This window comes from Salvelinus namaycush, chromosome 7 (assembly GCF_016432855.1).
Source record: "Salvelinus namaycush isolate Seneca chromosome 7, SaNama_1.0, whole genome shotgun sequence".
In the NCBI taxonomy this organism is placed as follows: domain Eukaryota; kingdom Metazoa; phylum Chordata; class Actinopteri; order Salmoniformes; family Salmonidae; genus Salvelinus; species Salvelinus namaycush.
In genome coordinates, this window is record NC_052313.1 from 51,281,795 (window position 1) to 51,302,558 (window position 20,764).

General features: G+C 48.5%; 1 protein-coding gene across 1 annotated transcript in view; it reads left to right on the forward strand.

The window, feature by feature from the left end:
• LOC120050820 (dynein regulatory complex protein 11-like) overlaps positions 1-20,764 on the forward strand; it is a 49,400-nt gene that overhangs the window by 20,071 nt on the left and 8,565 nt on the right. The window contains exons 10-15 of the mRNA XM_038997350.1: positions 2,039-2,145; positions 4,259-4,357; positions 10,068-10,135; positions 10,667-10,749; positions 13,573-13,680; positions 18,479-18,678. Of these exons, the coding sequence (XP_038853278.1) occupies positions 2,039-2,145; positions 4,259-4,357; positions 10,068-10,135; positions 10,667-10,749; positions 13,573-13,680; positions 18,479-18,678 (665 nt within the window). The remainder of the gene's footprint in view (positions 1-2,038; positions 2,146-4,258; positions 4,358-10,067; positions 10,136-10,666; positions 10,750-13,572; positions 13,681-18,478; positions 18,679-20,764) is intronic.

Sequence of the window (20,764 nt, forward strand, 5' to 3'; positions counted from 1 at the left end):
CTCGTTAGGTTGATTTAGATGTAATGAAGCGGAAAAGGTGAAGCAAATATTTACCCAGAATTCAATGAGGGTTCAGGTCTATAGGTCCGTTCATCTGAGAGTTTGTGTTTGTTGGGAAAAAAACGCTTGACTTTCTCGGTAGTGTGAGACTTTGTCATCTTGTCCACACACTAGTCACGGCTAAGTGTTTCATTGAGGTGATAGTTCATTGTGTGCTACTTTATCCTGTTATTTTTGTTTTGTTTTGTTTCCGTCCCTCTCGCTGGGTACTTTTTTTTGTTTATATCACTTTTTTCCCACTACCTCCTCTACTTCCCCCCATACATCCCAGCTGGGCTGCGGGCTGGAAGGGAACCGTGGACGGACAAACCCTGGGAGCGTGATTGGAACTGGAACTCTCTTCCTGTGTGCCCAGGCAAGCCAGAGCCAGCGTCACGGAGCAGCGGTTGGATGTGAACCATGGATATCATTTCAATTTCCTGGCCAGAGGACCGTGCAATAGGAAGCATTCTTTACTTAGTAGACTCACTCTTCCTGTTTGCAGCTCAGCTCAAAACACCTTGTTTTTCCCAGAGTGAACAAGCAGAAGAGAAGGGGGCTCTGTGGTAGAAAGGTGTGCAGCAGCATACTAATGGCTAGATATATATTGGAACCCGAAGCACATACTGTGGGTGTAGCAGACTGTGGCCCTGGCAAAGGAAAACGCTGGTGATCACACTTCAGCTCTAATCTGTGTCTTTCACCAGGCCAGGTGGTATATACGTATATATATATATATATATATATATATATATATATATATATATATATATATATATATATATGGCCAACACAGTGTATCCAATGACAGAGCAGCAGCCTGTTCTTACAGGTGTGTGTGTGTGTGCGTGGCCGGTATGTGTCGCGAGGAATCATTATATTAGATATGCTTGACGTGAGCTTGTCCAATAGCCAGCTTGGTCAAGTGAACTGATTAAATTGCCGTTGGCTTATCCTCAGACCTAGTGAGGCTTTATTCTCTACCCAGCCTAAGTCTCTTAAACTCTCCTAATGGCAATATAGTGGACTTGAAATGCTGACCACTTGCACCACTGCTTTCTCTTCACACCCTTCTACTTTCAGAGGCATAGAAACAAACAGACAGATTGAGTTTTGGGAACACACACGAGACAAGAGAAAAGGTAATTACATGTATCAGATTGCCTGGGGGATGTTTTGCAACGGGGGACTTTAAAAAAGGGGGCCTTGTGGAGGAGGAGAGGAAAGGTTGATCTCTGACCTTCCAAGCAGATCTCATTTCAAAGAGACGCCGTATATAGAGGTGCCACCGGAGCAAGCTGTTAAATCAATGGCCTTTGACTCCTGCCTGAACTTGACAGGTCTTCATCCGAAGGGGGGGATTTATCTGTCAAATGGGAAAACAAGTCGGATGTTGGTAATTATCTTGTGATTCCATGTTAACAAAAAGGTCTCACAAAATGGCACATTTTGACCACAACCGTTACCATGCCAATGCAGAGACCAAAGGAGGATTTTAGAAGAGAGATGGCAGAGCAGCTGGGGTCTTCTGTCTGTAATGGCCTTTGGCTGTACCAGTGTTCAGTTGTGTCCGGCATTTTGAGTGGTTGTTTTGAAGGCTCAGATCCCATTCCCCCCACCTGTCTGGCTTGATGTGGAAATCTTTGCTTGGCGTTGTGACAGGCCGGTAGCAGGAAGTTAATTTCCTGACCAGGAAGTGGTGCCTGAGAGCGGACAGAGCAACTTAGAGAGGACAATATGCATTGCCTTAGTCCCACACACAAACACATACACACACATATACACACACATATACACACACAGTCCTCCACCTGCACCTGCCTCTCTCTCTGGTCCTGTCTGCTTTCCCTACTGACCACTCCAGCATGCTTCCTCATGCTCTACTGTCAGTGATGGATGGTGTGTGTGTGTGTGTGTGTGTGTGTTTGTGTGTGTGTGTGTGTGTGTGTGTGTGTGTGTGTGTGTGTGTGTGTGTGTGTGTGTGTGTGTGTGTGTGTAGACGTGTGGCAGGGGCGTGATGAGAAACAGAACTTCCTGCAGCGGTTTGATGCCCAGCTGGTGCGTGAGGAGAAGAGGTTGGAGGTGGAGGAGGAGGTCAGAGTTCAGGTGAGAGACTAGGCCGTTGGTCTCAACACACACACACTCACACACAAACATTCACTCACTCACTCACACACACACACACACTTCAATCATATGTGACCGACCGCCTCGATTCGGTCTTATGTTGCAAAATTTGAAATTGTGTTTTTTACATTGGATAAAAGTAGATGACTCAGAACTAGAAAATGGTATATCATACACTGCAGTTGTGGAACAATGGGAAAGAAATTCTGCTTTGAAAGTTGATAAACTTGTAACCCCCCTTTTGAGAAAAGGATCCTTGAATGTTTTGGTACCTACTGGAGAGCTCTTCATTAAGGATTCACTTGAGACCATTTGCTAAACAGAGTGCGTAGTTTAGTAAACAACCAAAAATTTGAAGACTAAAAGTGGTAAAAGTAGTAACCTACAATAAGGAAATACACTTGATCTCGTCCTTGGCCTGTTTCCTAATCTGACTTGGGTGCAGGTCATGTTGTTCTTCACATTACCGTCTCTGGTAAACACACACTATATCAAATAGAATCAACGTTTATTTGTCACATGCACAGGATACAGAAGGTGTAAACGGTACAGTGAAATGGTTACGTGCATATTTGTATAGTAGCAATATCAAAATATTGTATATATTGTATAAATATTTTACATTTATTAGATGATGCTTAGTGCTTACCCAGACACACTAACCAACCCCCAGACACACTGACCAACCCCCAGACACACTGACCAACCCCCAGACACACTGACCAACCCCCAGACACACTGACCAACCCCCAGACACACTGACCAACCCCCAGACACACTGACCAACCCCCAGACACACTGACCAACCCCCAGACACACTGACCAACCCCCAGACACACCGACCAACCCCCAGACACACCGACCAACCCCCAGACACACCGACCAACCCCCAGACACACCGACCAACCCCCAGACACACCGACCAACCCCCAGACACACCGACCAACTCCCAGACACACCGACCAACCCCCAGACACACTAACCAACCCCCAGACACACTGACCAACCCCCAGACACACTGACCAACCCCCAGACACACTGACCAACCCCCAGACACACTGACCAACCCCCAGACACACTGACCAACCCCCAGACACACCGACCAACCCCCAGACACACCGACCAACCCCCAGACACACCGACCAACCCCCAGACACACCGACCAACCCCCAGACACACCGACCAACCCCCAGACACACCGACCAACTCCCAGACACGTTAACCAACCCCCAGACACGTTAACCAACCCCCAGACACGTTAACCAACCCCCAGACACGTTAACCAACCCCAGACACGTTAACCAACCCCCAGACACGTTAACCAACTCCCAGACACACTTGTCTAAATTGATGGGTCATGTGAAAGAAATGCTAAAACCAACCCCCAGACACATCTAGCTAAGTGAATGGGTCCCTATTGTCTAGACATGTACACGTGTTCATGAAATACAATAGGTGGCTGTAATCACCCTCAAACACAGCTGACTAACTTGATGGGTCATGTAATCATCTGGCGAAGTGGAGTCTTTTGTTTAGACATGTAGCGAGCTAGCTAGCTAAACAATTAACCATAATCCCAACCCATACTACTGGCAATACAAACGGTTTGTCATAGCTAGCCACCATGCATGAAATGCTGTAGTATGAATCTGAAGATAGCTAAAGCTAACCAATTAGGCTCAATGTTAGCTAGCTAGCTAACATTAGGCAATAACTAGCAATGTAAATGGGTTCTGAGATACAAATAATATTACTACACAGATCATACACGTAACGTTAGCTAGCGAGCCAGCAAGCTAATGTTTGTTAGATAGTGAACAGTACGCTATAACTTGCAATGAAAATGCAGTTTAGCCCATGCATTCATGTCAGTCCATCCCGATTAAAAAAATTAAAATGCATTATTAACCTTTAAAATTCTGTTCATCACCTGAAGATAATATTACCTCAAATGTAACAGAATTCACCTTTACCCTGTTGCAAACATCAGAAGACTTCAAACGCTGCACATCTGTGAACGATTTCCAACTATGAGACGAGCCGAGGGTTTATGGTGACTGGTGAGCGTGCATGTTAAAAAATCTCTCCACAGGTCGATGAGCTGATGAGACAGGAAGTGAAGAATCTCAAGCTGGCTGTGGACCGAGAGAAAGGGAAGAAGAAGAAGAAGGGAAAGAAAGGTGGCAAGAAGGTAAAGAGTCGCTGTGCTCTGAACTCGTGTGGATATGGGGGCTGGATAGTTTGGATGGTGATGGTGAGATATGGGTTAATCCAAGTCATATGATCAGACGTATGCATGGTTGAATGAAGGATTACACATTTCGTATGGTAAGCAATAATAGCTTCCATATGGCATTTCTACCATTGCTTAATGTAGGAATAATATAAAATGGACATCCATAATCTCAAAAGAAAATGATTGTTATGAATTAATATAATGAAATGAAAGTAATCAATCATTGGCCTCTGTAACGGCTTTCGTCGGTGGAAGGAGAGGACCAAAGCGCAGCGTAGTTAGTGTTCATCTTAATTTAATGATAATCAAAAAACTGAACACTACAAATTACAAAACAACAAAAGTGAAAACCGAAACAGTTCTATCTGGTGCAGACACACAAAGACTGAAGACAACCACCCACAAAACACAATAGAACACAGGCTACCTAAATATGGTTCCCAATCAGAGACAATGACTAACACCTCCCTCTGATTGAGAACCTGTAACGGCGGCCTTCCCTCTCTTCACTAGAAGAGGGGGTGAAACAGGGATCGGACCAACACGCAGCGTAGCCAGTGCTCAACATGTTTAATTAACAAAAACTACTGTGAACACTAAACAAATACAAAATAACAAAAGTGGCAAACCGATACAGACCTATCTGGTGCAGAATACAAACACAGAGACAGGAAACAACCACCCACAATCCCCAACACAAAACAAGCCACCTATAAATGATTCTCAATCAGGGACAACGATTGACAGCTGTCTCTGATTGAGAACCATATTAGGCTGAACACAGAAACAGACGAACTAGACACACAACATAGAATTCCCACCCAGCTCACGTCCTGACCAACACTAAACAAGCAAAACACATAAGAACTCTGGTCAGGACGTTACAGTACCCCCCCCCCCCCCCCCCCCCCCCCCCCGAGGTGCGGACTCCGAACGCACCCCTAAAACTCAAGGGGAGGGTCTGGGTGGGCATCTGTCCGCGGTGGCGGCTCCGGCGGTGGACGAGGACACCACTCCACCACTGTCTTTGTCCCCCTCCTTAGCGTCCTTTGAGTGGCGACCCTCGCCCTTGGCCTAAGAATCCTCCCCAAGGCCCCCACATGATTTAGGAGGTAGCTCAGGACAGAGAGGCAGCTCAGGACAGAGAGGCAGCTCAGGACAGAGAGGCAGCTCAGGACAGAGAGGCAGCTCAGGACAGAGAGGCAGCTCAGGACAGAGAGGCAGCTCAGGACAGAGAGGCAACTCCGGACAGAGAGGCAACTCCGGACAGAGAGGCAACTCCGGACAGAGAGGCAACTCCGGACAGAGAGGCAGCTCCGGACTGAGTGGCAGCTCCGGACTGAGTGGCAGCTCCGGACTGAGTGGCAGCTCCGGACTGAGTGGCAGCTCCGGACTGAGTGGCAGCTCCGGACTGAGTGGCAGCTCACGACTGTCGGGCAGCTCACGACTGTCGGGCAGCTCACGACTGTCGGGCAGCTCACGACTGGAGTGCAGCTCACGACTGGAGTGCAGCTCACGACTGGAAGGCAGCTCATGACTGGAGTGCAGCTCAGGCAGCTCCTGACTGGCTGGCGGCTCAGGCAGCTCCTGACTGGCTGGCGGCTCTGGCAGCTCCTGACTGGCTGGCGGCTCTGGCAGCTCCTGACTGGCTGGCGGCTCTGGCAGCTCCTGACTGGCTAGCGGCTCCTGACTGGCGGACGGCTCTAATGGCTCGGGACAGACGGGCGGCTCTGAAGGCTCGTGGCAGACGGATGGCTCAGATGGCGCTGGGCAGTGGGATGGCTCAGATGGCGCTGGGCAGACGGATGGCTCAGATGGCGCTGGGCAGACGGATGGCTCAGATGGCGCTGGGCAGACGGATGGCTCAGATGGCGCTGGGCAGACGGATGGCTCAGATGGCGCTGGGCAGACGGATGGCTCAGATGGCGCTGGGCAGACGGATGGCTCAGATGGCGCTGGGCAGACGGATGGCTCAGATGGTGCTGGGCAGGCAGGCAGCTCAGACGGCGCTGGGCAGACGAGCAGTGCAGGCGGCGTTGGGCAGACGGCCGACTCTGACCTGCTGAGACGCACAGTAGGCCTGGTGCGTGGTGCCGGAACTGGTGGTACCGGACTGGAGACACGCACCTCAAGGCTAGTGCGGGGAACAGGAACAGGGCACACTGGACTCTCGAGGCGCACTATAGGCCTGGTGCGTGGTACCGGAACTGGAGGTACCGGGCTGAGGGCACGCACCTCAGGGCGAGTGCGGGGAGAAGGAACAGTGCGTACAGGGCTCTGGAGACGCACAGGAGGCTTGGTGCGTGGTGCCGGAACTGGAGGTACTGGGCTGGAGACACGCTCCATAGGGAGAGTGCGTGGAGGAGGAACAGGCCTCTGGAGACGCACTGGAAGCCTGGTGCGTGGTGTAGGCACTGGTGGTACTGGGCTGGGGCCACGCACCATAAGGCGAGTGCGGGGTGCTGGAACTGGAGGAAATGGGCTGGGGCGGGAAGGTGGCGCCGGATATACCGGACCGTGCAGGCGTACTGGCTCCCTTGAGCACTGAGCCTGCCCAACCTTACCTGGTTGAATGCTCCCCGTAGCCCGTCCAGTGCGGGGAGGTGGAATAACCCGCACTGGGCTGTGTTGGCGAACCGGGGACACCATGCGTAAGGTTGGTGCCATGTACACCGGCCCGAGGAGACGTACTGGAGGCCAGATATGTAGAGCCGGCTCCATGGCACTTGGCTCAATGCTCAATCTAGCCCGGCCAGTGCGGGGAGGTGGAATAACCCGCACCGGGCTATGCACACGTACAGGAGACACCGTGCGCTCTTCCGCATAACACGGTGTCTGCCCGTACTCCCGCTCTCCACGGTAAGCATGGGAAGTGGGCGCAGATCTCCTACCTGACTTCGCCACACTATCCTTTAGCCACCCCCCCAAGAAATGTTTGGGGTTTCTTCACGGGCTTCTTACCGCGTCGTCGTGCTAACCTCATTCGCCGGTATCCCTCTGCACATTGCTCCATCGAATCCCAGGCGGGCTCCGGCACTCTCCCTGGGTCAACCGACCACCTGTCTATTTCCTCCCAAGTGGTGTAACCCAGATCCGGCTCCTGCTGCCGAGCTAGCTCCTCGAAACGCCGCCTCTCTGCTTTTGCTGCCTCCAGCTCTGCTTTGGGGCGGCGATACTCCTCTGGCTCTGCCCAGGGTCCTTTTCCGTCCAGCTCGTCTTCCCATGTCCATTTCTCCTGGTCCCGCTGCTGCTGCTGCTGCTGCTGCCACTGCTGCCCGTTGCTACGCTGCTTGGTCCGAGATTGGTGGGTGGTTCTGTAACGGCGGCCTTCCCTCTCTTCACTAGAAGAGGGGGTGAAACAGGGATCGGACCAACACGCAGCGTAGCCAGTGCTCAACATGTTTAATTAACAAAAACTACTGTGAACACTAAACAAATACAAAATAACAAAAGTGGCAAACCGATACAGACCTATCTGGTGCAGAATACAAACACAGAGACAGGAAACAACCACCCACAATCCCCAACACAAAACAAGCCACCTATATATGATTCTCAATCAGGGACAACGATTGACAGCTGTCTCTGATTGAGAACCATATTAGGCTGAACACAGAAACAGACGAACTAGACACACAACATAGAATTCCCACCCAGCTCACGTCCTGACCAACACTAAACAAGCAAAACACATAAGAACTCTGGTCAGGACGTTACAGAACCATATCAGACCAAACGAGAAACCCCACATAGAAACAGAAAACATAGATAATACCCACCCAACTCACGCCCTGACCACACTAAAACAAAGAAAATACAAAAGAACTATGGTCAGAACGTGACAGCCTCATTGTCTGTTGGTGTGAATGTAATTTTATTGTACCTTACAGCTGTCTTCTTTGTCCTTTTCCAAACAAACTAAGTAGATATGAGAACAGTCATTACATTTCTACACTAATGTCAGTTCATCCCCACAATTTGCATATGCCCTGCACATTCCCCTCCCCCATATCTCAATTTGTGCCAAATCTGTGAGACATTTTTGAGAAATCTACATGCCAAGTATAAACATGTCAAATATATTGTGTTCCCTACAGGTTATAGAAAAGAGCAGAAACACTGTTCGGTTCAGACCCCAGTCCTACCTACCTACCTACAGGTTATGGCAAATATGTTGTTTTCCTCAAGGAGAAAGCCCCCCACTTCTATGTCAAAGATAATAAAACAAAAGCACTATAGTAAATACTACAGTAGTCTGCAAAAACACTACAGTAAATACTACAGTATACTTCAGTCCACAAAAACACTACAGTAAATACTACACTATACTACAGTCCACAAAAACACTACAGTAAATACTACAGTATACTTCAGTCCACAAAACACTACAGTATATACTATTTATTTTACTGCAGTATTTCTAATATAGTAAACTGTAAATACTACAGTATACAACAGTAGACTACAGTGAATAATACAGTTAAGTCTGCAAAAACCCTACAGTGAGTACTTAAGCAATAAGGCATGAGGAGGTTTGGTATATGGTCAATAAATCACAGCTAAGGGCTGTTCTAAAGCATGACACAACGCGGAGTGCCTAGACTCATCCCTTAGACATGGTATATTGGCCATATACCACAAACCACGAGATGCCTTATTGCTATCATAAACTGGCTAACAACGTAATTAGAGCAGTAAAAATAAATGTTTTGTCATACACCTGGTATACGGTCTGATATACCACGGCTGTCGGCCAATCAGCAATCAGGGCTCAAACCACCCAGTTTATACTATAGTATTTTTTCATGTGGATCTCCAAAGACATATTTGGCAGATTATTTTGTGATTTACCTCAGCCAGAATAGCTGAGCGTGTTGATTATTGAATCAGTAGGCCTATGTATCGCTTGTTTGTGTCTTGTTCATACTGTAATGAAAGTAATGTGGTAAACAAAGAATGTCAAATCCTAAACCATCCAACATAATCATAGCTCGTTCTTTGAGAGGTGTTAATTTATGGTTTGCTGCCAGCATTGTAGGCTACGATTGAACATAGTTTCACAGTGGTCCAAAATTCCTGAAGAAAGAGAGGGGAATTCTTAAATATTTCTGTGAGAGGAACAGCCTCTCATAGCAACAGGGAGGTGGTGTATTTACTAAATGAAACAACATGTATTTTGCTTCATAGGTTGTGTAAGATCATCTCTCTAGGAGTGTTATTATAGACCAGGAACATGTTGTTATCCCCAAAGACTGACTCAGTTTTTCCTTTCTGATGTTTTTTTCTGAACTCAACATCTTCCATGTTGTTCGTTTTAGGTTCCCTCTGTATGACGTTTCTGTCGAGCTATGAGCTAGATTCATCTCAATGTTTTCAGCTGTCTTCTGTGCATGTCTGACTATCTTGTGGGACATCCTAGGCTGCTCTGCCGGCTTGGTTGTGGTTTTGGAAGAACCCTCAGTTCCAGAGGAGGCTGGTGGGAGGAGCTGTAGGAGGATCAGCTCATTGTAATGTCTGGAATGGATTAAATAGAACCGGATCAAATATATGGAAACCACATGTTTGACTCTGGTACATTGATTCCATCCCAGCCATTACACTGAGCCCGTCTTCCTATAGCTCCTCCTACCAGCCTCCACTGCTTAGTCATATGTCTCCATTGTAGAAAAAGAAGAAAGGAAAGAAGGGCAGTAAGAAGAAGAAGAAGAAAGAGAAGGATCTGACTGCCGACAGGTCAGTGTCTGATAATGTCAGTCTGCCATATGGAGCAGATGATTGGTTGGCAGAGGGCAGGAGTATGATGTCATGGAGTGACCACCACTCCAATAGGCCTGGTTAATGATTAGTGTGTTTGTGACCTGCTCCCCCGCCCTCAGTTTAACACCATCTCTCTCTCTCCCTCCCTCCCTCCTTCTCTCTCCCTCTCTCTTTTTCTCTCCCGACTTACCATTCTCTCTCTCTCTCCTTTCCTTTCTCTACTTCATGTTTATCTCTCACTTTCATTGCCCTTCTCTCTCACTCTGTCTGTCCCTCCTCTCTCTCTCTCTCTCTCTCTCTCTCTCTCTCTCGCTCTCCTTCTCTCTCCCTCCTTCTCTCTCTCTCTCTGTGTCTTACTCTCTTTCCCTCCTTCTCTCTCTGTGTGTCTTACTCTCCCTCCATTTCTCTCCCTCCTCTCTCTCTCTGTCTCTCTGTGTCTGTCTCTCTCTCTCTCTCTCTCTCTCTCTCTGTGTCTCTCTCTGTGTGTCTCTCTCTCTCTCTCTCCAGAACCCTTGAGTCTCTGTATGAAGAGCTGGTGCTGGAAGGCTTCTTGATTAGACCCTTGAACATCAAGCTCTCTGAGTACATTGGTACAGTACTGACATCACACACACACACACGCATACAGCGCGGAAAGTATTCAGACCCCTTGACTTTTTTCACATTTTGTTACCTTACAGCATTCTAAAATTGATTAAATCGTTTTTTCCCCTCATCAATGTACACACAATAGCCCATAATGACAAAGCAAAAACAGGTTTTTAGAAATGATTGCAAATGTGTAAAAAAATCGAATAAAACTGAAATATCACATTTACATAACTATTCAGACCTTTTACTCAGTACTTTGTTGAAGCACCGTAGGCAGTGATTACAGCCTCAAGTCTTCTTGGGTATGATGCTACAAGCTTGGTACACCTGTATTTGGAGAGTTTCTCCCATTCTTCTCTGCAAATACTCTCAAGCTCAGTCAGGTTGGATGGGGAGCGTCGCTGCACAGCTATTTTCAGGTCTCTCCAGAGATGTTCGATTGGGGCCACTCAAGAACATTCAGAGACTTGTCCCGAAGCCATTCCTGTGTTGTCTTTGCTGTGTGCTTAGGGTCGTTGTCCTGTTGGAAGGTGAACCTTTGCCCCAGTCTGAGGTCCTGAGCGCTCTGGAGCAGGTTTTCATCAAGGATCTCTCTGATCTCTATCTCATCAAGGATCGCTCCGTTCATCTTTCCCTCGATCCTGACTAGTCTCCCAGTCCCGTGCCGCAGAAAAACATCCCCACAGCATGATGCTGCCCCCAGCATGCTTCACGGTAAGGATGGTGTCAGGTTTCCTCCAGACATGATGCTTGGCATTCAGGTTTCATCAGACCAGAGAATCTTGTTTCTCATGTTCTGAGAGTCTTTAGGTGCCTTTTGACAAACTCCAAGTGGGCTGTCATGTGCCTTTTACTAAGGAGTGGCTTCCGTCTGGCCACTCTACCATAAAGGCCTGATTGGTGGAGTGCTGCAGAGATGGTTGTCCTTCTGGAAGGTTCTTCCATCTCCACAGAGGAACTCTGGCCCTTCTCCCCCGATTGCTGAGTTTGGCCGGGCGGCCAGCTCTAGGAAGAGTCTTGGTGATTCCACATTTTTGTCCATTTAAGATTGATGGAGGCCACTGTGTTCTTGAGGATCTTCAATGATACAGAAATGTTTTGGTACCCTTCCCCAGATCTGTGCCTCAACACAATCCTTTCTCGGAGCTCTGCGGACAATTCCTTCAACCTCATGGCTTGTTTTTTTCTCTGACATGTATTGCCAACTGTGGGACCTTATATAGACAGGTGTGTGCCTTTCCAAATCATGTCCAATCAATTGAATTTGCCACAGGTGGACTCCAATCAAGTTGTAGAAACATCTCAAGGATGATCAATAGAAACAGGATGCCCCTGAGCTAAATTTTGAGTCTCCTAGTAAAGTGTTCGAATACTTATGTAAATAAGGTATTTCTGTTATGTATTTTATATACATTTTCCAAAAATTTCTAAAAACCTGTTTTTGCTTTGTATTTATGGGGTATTGTGTGTATATTTATGAGGGAAAAAATGTATTAAATACATTTTAGAATAAGGCTGTAACGTAACAAAATGTGGAAAAAGTCAAGGGGTCTGAATACTTTCCCGAATGCGCTGTATATATAAAATGTTGGTGACTTAGGTCTGGCTTCAGTCAATTGGATAATCCTTAGTTACAGCTATATGAATGTTCATGCATACGTGTGTGTCTGTGTACTTTGGTGTGTGTGTCTACTTGCTTTGGTGTGTCTGTATGCTTTGGTGTGTGTGTCTGCGTGCTTTGGTGTGTGTGTCTGCGTGCTTTGGTGTGTGTGTCTGCATGCTTTGGTGTGTGTGTCTGCGTGCTTTGGTGTGTGTGTCTGCATGCTTTGGTGTGTGTGTCTGCGTGCTTTGGTGTGTGTGTCTGCGTGCTTTGGTGTGTGTGTCTGCGTGCTTTGGTGTGTGTGTCTGCGTGCTTTGGTGTGTGTGTCTGCGTGCTTTGGTGTGTGTGTCTGCATGCTTTGGTGTGTGTGTCTGCGTGCTTTGGTGTGTGTGTCTGCATGCTTTGGTGTGTGTGTCTGCATGCTTTGGTGTGTGTGTCTGCATGCTTTGGTGTGTGTGTCTGCATGCTTTGGTGTGTGTGTCTGCATGCTTTGGTGTGTGTCTGCGTGCTTTGGTGTGTGTGTCTGCGTGCTTTGGTGTGTGTGAAAAGGTGTGTTTGCTCACGAGTGTCTAGTAGGGCCAGCTGGATATCAGACAGGGAGCCTGCCTCATCTCCACAGGGATTTATGACTCAATATCCCACCCTGTGCCTCATTCTCTCCGTGCCTCCCGCCCTAGATGTCTCGCTGCGGCCATGTTGCAACAAGGGTCAGGATGACGCCACACTCTATCATGTTGAACAGACAGACACACGCGCCTGGCTCCCCAGAGGCTCCCCAAAACCAGTTACTGTTGGTTTCAATTATATCCACATACTGTGCCTTTGATGTTGGGAGGGAGTTTGGAATGGTTGAGGAGAAGAGGTCAGCAAGTGGGACAGAGAAATAGATGTTGATGTCTTGTCCATGATAGTGGCCTAAATACCTTCCCTTATTTCAGTTCTAGCCACAGTATTACTAGATGCCTTAGAGGCTCCTGAATTACAGCCAATCAATGTCTTAGTTTCATTAATACAGGTTTCTGCTGAGTTGATTTATGTCTGAAGATATGCATCAGCCAATGTACAAAGAGCAAATTCCATACCTCAAAGAACAAGACTATTGTCTGATGGATGTCTGACTTCTCTCCCTCCTCCTTTCCCCCCTCTCTCTCTCCCACTCCCTCCCTCCCTTCCTCGTCTCTCCCTCCCCCTCCCTCCCTCTCTTCCCTCTCCCTCCCTCCAGGTGAGTTCAGCTACCTGGGTACGACCCTGCGCCAGGCAGACATTGAGCCCATGCCCTCTCTGTCAGACGTCAGACAGCTCATTGCCCTTTATGGGATCCTGCCTCTGGGTGAGTGAGAGCCCATCCCATCCACTCTCATCATTGTGACTGTGATCACATCACCCCACAACCTGGCTAGTCTGATTCATACTTATTGTACTTGCGAACACACACACACACACACACACACACACACACACACACACACACACACACACACACACACACATACACACACACACACACACACACACCGTACTTACTATACAGTATAACATTACTCACTAATATCTGGATGTGTGGGCTGGATCAGTTCTGTTTTGCATGCCTCTTTTAAAGCCACCTTCCTTTGATGCCATATGGCCCTTGATAACAGTTCGGGTTAATTCATGACGTCTGTATGAAAGTCAGTTCAGGACTGCTTTCCTATGAAGCAATTTGACTGAGAGGATAGGTACAAGAAATTGACCATGACCACCTCATAATCCACCTCAGTGCCCTGCCCTTGTCTCAATGCTGTGGAAGGATTAAGAGTGGCACAGCTCCCAGAGACAGAAAGGGAAACCCTAGAGTGCCACGGATGGCATGGCATACATTTGTCAGGGCAGAGTGTATCTGGTGTGTGTAAGAGGTGTGTGGGGGGGGCTTGTGAACTGTGCGTGACCCTGGCTGCTCTTAACCAGCAGCTTTGATCCTTCAGCCTGTCTCTCCTGGCTGAGCCTTTCTGTCACTGTCTCTGCCACCACTATGCTACAGCTGCACAACACAGGGGAGTCAGATAACAGTGGTCCAGAACCCAGAATAGAACAGTACAGGGAAGAACATAGAATACCAGAGGAAAGTAGAACAGAATAGAACAGAACAGAATACAAATATAGAATAGAATAGAATAGAATAGAACCGAATAGAACAGAACAGAACAGAACAGAAATACAGAACAGAAATACAGAATACAAATACAGAACAGAAATACAGAACAGAACAGAATAGAACATTCCACACCACTAGATCATCAAGAAGCAGCTACTGGGCTGAAGCTAATCCAGGGATCCTAATGGTAATAGAATACAACTCACTGACGTTCACCCCAACCCTGAAGGGACGTGATCTTTCTCCCCAACACGTCTCATGTCACCTGGCATTAAGGCCCATTTCCATCCCACCCCCCTACGCCAGCGTCGTGGACCCCCAGATGGAGCTCCTGAAGAGGGGAGGGTTACTGAACAAACAGGCCACCCACCCTGGAGAAGAAGAGGATGTCTTTCAGCACCTCAGACCTAATCAAAGGCAATATGACTACCAGAGGCCTGGATGGGCTGGTGTGGATGTCCATCACCACCACCGCTACCACCACTACCATCATCGCCACCACTACCATCATCGCCACCACTACCATCATCACCATCACTACCATCATCACCACTACTACCATCACCACCACCACCATCACCACCACCACCATCACCACCACCACCACCATCACTAACATCATCATCACCACCTTCGTCACCACCACTACCACCACCACCACCACTACCATTACCACTACCATTACCATCACCCCCACCACCACCACCATCACTACCATCACCACCACCACCATCATCACCACCACCATCATCACCACCATCACCACCACTACCACCACTACCATCACCCCCACCACCATCACTACCATCACCACCACTACCATCATCACCATCACTACCATCACCACCCCCATCACTACCATCACCACCACTAAAAGCACTACCACCACCACCACCATCACCACCATCACTACCCCTCACTACCACTACCATCACCACCACTACCATCACCACCACCACTACCAACACCACCATCACCACCACCACTACCATCACCACCGCCACTAACACCACCATCACCACTACCATCACCACTACCATCAGCACCTCCATCACCACCCCCACCACTACCATCACCACCCCCACCACTACCATCCCCACCTCCATCACCACCACTACCATCATCACCCCCACCCCTTCCACCACCATCACCACCACCACCACCACTACCACCACCACTACCACCACCACCTCTACCACCACCATCACCACCACTACCACTACCATCACCACCACTACCACTACCATCACCACTACTACCACTACCACCACTACTACCACCATCACCGCCACCACCACTACCACCACCACCACTACCACCACCACTACCACCACCACCACCATCACCACCCCTAACACTACCATCACCACTACTACCTCTACCACCACTACCAACACTGTCACCTCCACCATCACCGCCACCACCACCACTACTACCACTACCACCACTACCACTACATCACCTCCACCATCACCACCACCACTACACCTCACTACCACCACCACTACCACTACTACCACTACCATCACCACCACTACCATCACCACCACTACCACCATCACCACCACTACCACCATCACCACCACCACTAACACCATCACCACCACCACTAACACCATCACCACCACCACTAACACCATCACCACCACCACTACCACCATTACCATCACCACCACCACTACCATCATCACCACCATCACCACCACCACTACCACCATCACCACCACCACTACCACCACCATCACCACCACCACCATCACCACCACCACTACCATCACCCCCACTTCCACCACCATCACCACCACTACCACCACCATCACCACCACTACCACCACCATCACCACCACTACCATCACCACCACTGTCACCTCCACCATCACCACCATCACCTCCATCATCACATACTACAGTTTATTTATATCTGCACTGTGTACACACAACACTGCCTAAGCTTCCACCTCTTTTTATGAAATTAATCACAATAGGACATTGTTTTGTTTTGTTGTTCCCGGAACTTTATTCTCATTCTCACCAAGAGTTGGCTCAGTTTCAGCTACTCTGTGATGATTCAGAGATTCCTTAGAGACGGGTTTGGTTTTCTGAAGTATAAGCATTGGATACTGGAGGGAGGCTGGCTAGATGGTGTCCTTGGTGGAGAGATATCTCTGTGTACTCCCTTTGTTAGCGATTCACAGCCAATTATCCAGACTGGCTGCTATCTCATTCTCAGGGGTGTCTGTTATTTTCACAAGAAAGTGACAACATTTGAACATGATAGTGTTCCTTCTTTTAACCTGTGTTTGACCTTATTGTTCAAGCTTCTACATTTCATTTCCTATGGAAAAGGACAAGTGCACGTTGCACTAGTCAATTGATCGGCTAATCTGTCCCAGATGGGTTAGAGGCAGGAAAGAGATCATCATTAGACCTTAATGGGAGGAGTAGTCTTCTAATCAGTGCTCATAGTGTACCTAATGAACTAACACTGTGACCTGATCTAACAGAGAGTGAACTAACCCAATAAACAGCCTGCAGCATAGAGAGAGAGAACAGAGGCCAGAGCCTGTTGCCAGCTATTGTAGATTTAATGAGTTCCGGCCAGGGCAGCAGGAGCGGGACTTCTTGGCTGGACCTACCCCAGGGACAGGAGGGGATTCCTGGGGATAAGGGTTACACGGCTGCACCTGCTCTGGGTCTCTGGGTCTAGAGGTTAATGGAGGGGTGTTGTGATTGGATGTGTTTACTCTCACGTTCTGTGTCCTGGCCCTCTGGCCTCTGTCCAGCCTGGACTTTTAATCACGGTTAGTATCAGAGAGCACACAATGCTGCACCCTCAGCCCAGCCTCACTGCATCCTCACTGCAGCCTCAGCACACCCTCACCCCAGCCTCAGCCCACCCTCAGCCCAGCCTCACTGCATCCTCACTGCATCCTCACTGCAGCCTCAGCACACCCTCACCCCAGCCTCAGCCCACCCTCAGTCCAGCCTCACCCAGGCTCAGTCCAGGCTCATCCCAGCCTCAGCCCCAGCCCAGCCTAACCCCAGCCTCAGCCCACCCTCAGCTCAGCCTCACTGCAGCCTCACTGCATCCTCACTGCAGCCTCAGCACACCCTCACCCCAGCCTCAGTCCAGCCTCAGTCCAGCCTCAGTCCAGCCTCACCCAGGCTCAGTCCAGCCTCAGCCCAGCCTAACCCCAGCCTCAGCCCAGCCTAACCCCAGCCTCAGCCCAGCCTAACCCCAGTCTCACCCCAGCCTCAGCCCCAGCCCAGCCTCATCCCAGCCTCAGCCCCAGCCCAGCCTAACCCCAGCCTCATCCCAGCATCAGCCCCAGCCCCATCCCAGCCTCAGCCCCAGCCCAGCCTCATCCCAGCCTCAACCCCAGCCCAGCCTCATCCCAGCCTCAACCCCAGCCCAGCCTCATCCCAGCCCCAGCCTAGCCTAACCCCAGCCTCAGCCCAGCATCATCCAGCTGGGTAATTCAACTATTGTTTGCTGTGGTATGAGGTTAACCTGGCTGAATCAGTTAATACCAGTTAAGCAGCACTGCTGCTGCTGAGGCCCTCAGAGACCTCACAGGGGCTACAAACACCTATAGTGACCGTCTGGCTCTGTTCAATCCGCATGGCGGACGTTCAGCTTTACGCTGTGATTGAAATTTAAAGACAATGTTCCCGCTTTAGATACTGCATCTGTCGTCTCAATGGGAAATGACCTTTACATCTCTGTCTGGAATCTGTAACGCTTCAGCTTTCCAGACTGAATAGAGCCCTTAGTCTCACAGGTTCATGGTTGCTGCTGTGTTGTCCTACTACTAGTGTATTCACAGCTTGGCTCAGTGCAGTCTGGAGGTTACATTATACAGTCCTATCCTGGTCCGGCCCAGTTGCCATCAATGGTAAGAATTACTACCACCTAACCATCACCATCTATATGTTATTATCCTCTCTCTCTCTTTCCCTCTCCCTCTCCCTCTCCCTCTCCCTCTCCCTCTCCCAGGTTCCCAGTCCGTCCATCAGAAGGCTCCCCTGATGAAGACTCTGCTGCTTGCTGGTCCTGGAGGCGTAGGGAAGAGGATGCTGGTCCATGCTCTGTGCACTGAGACCGGGGCCAACCTCTTCAACCTGTCCCCCAGAAACCTGGCTGGGAAGTACCCCGGCAGGAGCTGCCTCCAGTACCTACTGCACATGGTCTTCAAGGTGTTTTCAATCTGCTACTGTACATAGTGATGAAGGCAGGAGTGATTGACAGACGTAGCCTGCATCAAAATGGTCACATGTACGAGGGTAGAGGTCATTGTCTGGTTTGATTCAGATAGTATATGCACACATACTGTATGCCCCACAAAAACACTTTGGCAGTGTACATGATTCAGTATCAGTATTGTGAATGAAATGCCTGCTGGTGAAGTCGGGAATAATAAGCTGCACTATGAGCTTGATGTTGCTATGTGTTGCTATGTCAGCTTGATGTTTATCAGATCAACATAGTTGTCTATCGGTTAACACAGTTACTGTTCACGGTTCCCCTGTGACATTATGCACCACTGACTCATCTGAGACATGGAGGGGGGATGAGGGACATGAGAGAAGAGAGAGAGATGGGGCGGGGGGAGAGAGAGATTTGTCTTGCTTGGACACCTCTCTATGCAGCTGTCTTGAGAGGTAAACAAGTCAGGAGCCCATAGCCACTAGTGACATTGTTCTGAATCTCACCTGTCAGCACCTCATTGGTTGGCACCCTCTCTAAGTGCATTCTGGGATCAGGAGCGTGTCCTGACAGCACTTCCTGCTTGCTGAGACAGTGTTGGTTTCTAAAAGGCTTGTAACATTTGGGTGTGACTGCCTCCCTCACCCCAAGTTGTTTTTGTCAATGCCAGCCATGGAAACACTGCAAGTCCACAATACTGTTTCTCCATAAGCCTGTATGTGTCATTAACTAAAGACTTACTAGCTCTTCCTCCCCTATGGGACAGAAGGCAACAATGAGCTCCTTCCAACGCTCTCTGTCCTTGGCCACGTGTTGTGCCTCGTGATACGAGATGTTCATCTTGGCCAGCTCGTCCGTCACAGTTCTGCACCAGGTATTCTTCTTCTCCCTGGTAGAGTCCACCGTTTTGGGATGCCTTGTTGCTCCATCTGGAAAACATGGCCGAGTCAACACATTCTGCTGGTCGTGATTTGATGTGATGCTCTGGCTTTTGGACTTCCTTTAGAGTTTGTGCTTGGTGATTTTATTTGGCCAGAAAATGCAGCAAATTCTTCAGAGGCATCCATTATGGAATGCCTCAACCTTCTTCCTGTCCGCTTTGACGACCCGCCTCCATTCAGACCCATACAACAGGATGGACTTTACATCGCTGAATTACAGAGACCATTGTTAATGTACTCTTTGACGACCCGCCTGCATTCAGACCCATACAACAGGATGGACTTTACATCGCTGAATTACAGAGACCATTGTTAATGTACTCTTTGGCGACCCGCCTGCATTCAGACCCATACAACAGGATGGACTTTACATCGCTGAATTACAGAGACCATTGTTAATGTACTCTTTGACGACCCGCCTGCATTCAGACCCATACAACAGGATGGACTTTACATCGCTGAATTACAGAGACCATTGTTAATGTACTCTTTGACGACCCGCCTGCATTCAGACCCATACAACAGGATGGACTTTACATCGCTGAATTACAGAGACCATTGTTAATGTACTCTTTAGCGACCCGCCTGCATTCAGACCCATACAACAGGATGGACTTTACATCGCTGAATTACAGAGACCATTGTTAATGTACTCTTTGGTCAAACTTTATTTGGATAGTCCAACTGTAGATGCTCTACAGATAGTTTGTTGATAGTATGACCATCTGTTGATAAGCAACTGAATATCTGTTGATAAGCAACTGAATATCTGTTGATAAGCAACTGAATATCTGTTGATAAGCAACTGCTTGCTAAGGTTACATTAGGATAAGGGTAAGGTTTAGAATAAGGATTAGGTTAAGGTTTATAATAAGGATTAGGGTAAGGTTTAGAATAAGGATTAGGGTAAGGTTTAGAATAAGGATTAGGGTAAGGTTTAGAATAAGGATTAGGGTCAAGTTTAGAATAAGGATTAGGGTAAAGGCTAAATTTAGTGTTAGGATAAGGGTTATGGTTAGGGTTATGGTTAGGGTTAGGGTTAGGGTTATGGTTAGGGTTAGGGCCAGAGTTAGGAGATACACTGTAGTTTAAATGTTACTGATAGTTCAGTTAATTTACGACTTGTTTGTGCGTG